Source organism: Limulus polyphemus, unplaced genomic scaffold (genome assembly GCF_000517525.1).
Source record: "Limulus polyphemus unplaced genomic scaffold, Limulus_polyphemus-2.1.2 Scaffold210, whole genome shotgun sequence".
Classification (NCBI taxonomy): domain Eukaryota; kingdom Metazoa; phylum Arthropoda; class Merostomata; order Xiphosura; family Limulidae; genus Limulus; species Limulus polyphemus.
Window position 1 is genome coordinate 29,811 of NW_013665820.1, and position 3,808 is coordinate 33,618.

Sequence of the window (3,808 nt, forward strand, 5' to 3'; positions counted from 1 at the left end):
AAAGCATAATTGTAGGTATTTTGTTCAACAATTTGCATGGGATTTGGTACAAAGATATTTTTTCACAGGTCACATATGTATACATACAAAAATGTGGGATATGCCCATTTTTGGCTTTTTTGTTTGGGGGGGGGTCAAAAGGTCAAATAAACCCATAAATGTAAGGGTTAGGATCTATTTCTTGACCATATTTCAAACAATGTATGTGTGATTTGATACAAAGATATTTTTTGCAAGTCCTAAACAAGGACATAGACAATTTTAGAGTATTTGTCTTTTGCTCCATTTTTCTGTAAGGAAAGCACAATTGGGTGTTTTTGTGAACTATTCATGTGTATGTCAACCAACTTATTTGGGATTTGGTACAAAAATACCTTCTTGCAGGTCCCAAGCAATGGTATAGACAGTTTTCAATTTTTCTGGTGTCAAAATCGGCCATGTTTGGATTGCATGGTAGAGACATGTTGCCTACGCCTGCAAATGTTGGCCTCTTTAATTTGAATATGTCTTCTTTGTTTTTAACAGATTAGACCTTAATGTTAAAGAATATTCTTATTTTTGTAATATGCATTGTGTGCTATCTATCACTTAAACTGAAAGTTTGAAATATCAATAAAATGTAATTTGAAATGCATTAAAAGAATACAGGATTCATGTAAAATACTGAATAGCAGTATGCTAGAGAATATGGTTCTTACACCATAGAAATTAGATAAGACCAATTACCATAATGCAGTTTAAGAAAGGGACTTAAGATTCTTTGGCAGCACTTCGACCCTGCTTCTGCCTACTTTCTGGCATTGTTATCTGATCTGACCTATTCTTGTATTAAAAAAACTAGTTTAAACTTGCATTCCTAATGCTATAAAAACATTTTTCACTCAGTATGCATATTTGATTGTGACACATTAAAATGTTATTTCATAATATGAATTTGTTTCTACAATAATGAATAATGTTTTGATCTTTCTAGATGTGGTTATGCCACTATTCACAATGTCCAGGACAAAAGTCTGGAAGATCGAATGGAAAGTTTCTTTTTAAGTGAAACCTGCAAATACTTGTATCTTGTATGTATGTTTTTAAGTTTTTTTATCAAGAAATGTTGCCAATATATTTATTTTAATATTTAATGGATAGATAACTAAGCAAGTGTAATACACTTACTCTTGCTCAATTATCTATTGAATAAATATTGAAATATTGTTTAAACAGTAAGACATAAATTATCTAAATTAGAAAAATATTAAGTATTTATTATGATTATAGCTTTAATTATTCTTTTTAAAATCTTTGTGTTTTTGATTGAATACGTATTTTTATAAAAAGAATAAAATCAGCAACTTTTAAAATAGCTTATATCAGAAATAAATGTAATTTATTTATTTTGCTCTGACAGTTATTTGATGTGAACAACCCATTGAACCGCCACTTCACAGACTATCTCTTCACCACAGAAGGTCACATCTTCCCAATTGACTGGAAGTACCGTGCAAAACCATGGGATTCAGATGACAATAATAATACTGAATCAGCAGAACCATCTAGTTATAATAGATATACTCGGTGGAAAGAGATAAAGAATGGATTAGAAGTGAATGAACAAGATGTCAGCACAAGGACTGTGGACCTAAGAATGAATAATTCCACCTATACGCAGGTACTTGGATATTTATAGTAGTGAAGGGTTGTTTAATGTTTTTTATATACCAACAACAGATAACTTATAAAGAAAATCAGTTTATTTAGCTCAAAATTAATTGTTTACAGATATAAGATAAACAAGTTTGAGACTATTTGAATAGTTTTTTTTTATTAACTAAATGATTGTGCTTCATTTTATAATGTTTTTCATAAGTTATAATAGTAATAAAAAAATTGTGTGCATTTTTCCATTCAAGACCATTTGTTGAATGCAGCATCCTTGAATGTGTTGGACACTTGTCAAACTGTATGGAAGTATATCTAATGTCTATTATTACATGTAGTTTTAATTGAAATATGCTAAATGAAATTAACATATATATATATACTCAAAGATGAATACATTGTATTGAAACAAATTTGAATATGCAAATTAGTAAGTCATATGACATCCACAGCCAGTATGAAGTTGTGATGAAATGACATGTATCAGAACTACATTTCGACATTATTTGGCATTTTGTAGTTAATCTGATGCTTTCAAAAATTAATTACTTTTGGGAAGGGTATTTAACAACCATTTCTAACACAAAATATTCATACATTCAGATCATAAAAATGTGTTCACATTGGTGATTTAGAACTTCCAAGATGTGAATATCCCTTGTACTTAATGGCTAACTAAGTTGGAAAACTAAGGAATATGGATCAACTTGGGAAACCAAGATGATCTAGAAAGAGACCTGCAACAAGTTTGTACTCCTACTGTGGTAAGAAAAGTATGGTGTCTTGTATGGTTAGAACCCACAAACAAAAAGGTTAGTGGCAAAAGCCGTCCATATGTCCCAGGTAATAGCATATTCAAGAAGGATTTCCATCTGGAAAAGTGACACAATTTATATGTATACAAGTTACTTCCACAACGTATCAGTTCAACTATTGTATACCTCAAGCACCTGGTTAATAAAATGGATATTCATTTCATACTATCCCACACACAGACTGGAAAAAGAATTCTTCTAATGCTTTTCCATGACCTTATATCAATACATTTGAACACTTAATAAATAATTTTTCTTCATTTGTAGTGTGCAAGAATTCCATCAGAGAGACAGTTTTTGCTGCCATTAAAACATGAATACATGCAACAAATAAGTCAAGCATTTGGGCTAGATGTCTAGCCAAACAGAGGTCATAACATTACCTGTTCTAACTTAAACAAAGGTTCTTTCAAAAGCCTTGAACTGAGTGGTTACATCATACTGTGGAATCCAGAAGGGACTGCATTCCAGTTATCAAATCTGTAGTTTATTTTTATCTTTTGTAAAGGGTGACTTCATAACTTGATGGTTTTTTTTTGTGTGCTAGTGTGTTGTGAATTTGTCTAATTTTTCTTGTGTGCTTGAATAAAAATATTTTTTGTAAGGGAAGTGATTTAACTTTCTAAAGAAAATTTTGCATGTATTATTGGTACTTAAAGGAATGATTTTTTTTTAATTTATTGCTGCATTGTTAAATTGAAAATATGTGGTAACTCAGATGATTATGTATATTTTTCTAAAATTTCATTATTCATGTTTATCCTTGTGCTCAATAAAAAAAAATATATATATATTAAAATATATTTAGTAAAGTTTAAACAAGACATGATTTATAATGTGAATTTCCAGGCCAGAGTTTCTGCTTAGAATATAGTCACTTTTTGTGTTGGAATTTCTTATTTTTATATGGAAGTTTCAAAGGTCAACCTTTGGTAAGACAATCTCTCTCACTCTCTCCACTTTCTAAGGAAGACTTTTAACAGTTTAGTAAAAGTTAACAACAGTAATATTTCAGCTTTGTTTAAAATTGTAAAAAAATATTGACATGCACATTGTTATTTAAAGAGATTTGAAAAAGTACATAAGTTATATTTATTATACTATGTGAACATTATAATGTCTATAGGAAAAATAATAGTTTTGAGTGAAATAATGAAATGAAATTCATTTCAAAACACTAAGATATATCAATACTGAATGCTTGATTTACTGCTTTTTGAGATTAAATCATGTGATTTTTGTGTGGTAGTCTGGAAATATTTGGGGTAGTTTAATGATATCAGAAATGCCTTTAAAAATAGTGCCTAGGATTTTAAAAGAAATTATGTTTTAAAAAATCAAAA

General features: G+C 29.5%; 1 protein-coding gene across 1 annotated transcript in view; it reads left to right on the top strand.

The window, feature by feature from the left end:
* Nucleotides 1–3,808, top strand: part of LOC106478424 (ER degradation-enhancing alpha-mannosidase-like protein 1) — a 33,013-nt gene extending 29,205 nt beyond the window's left edge. The window contains 3 exon segments of the mRNA XM_013938966.2: nucleotides 974–1,070; nucleotides 1,400–1,660; nucleotides 2,733–3,808. Coding sequence (XP_013794420.1) covers nucleotides 974–1,070; nucleotides 1,400–1,660; nucleotides 2,733–2,825 — 451 coding nt within the window. The 3' untranslated portion in view covers nucleotides 2,826–3,808.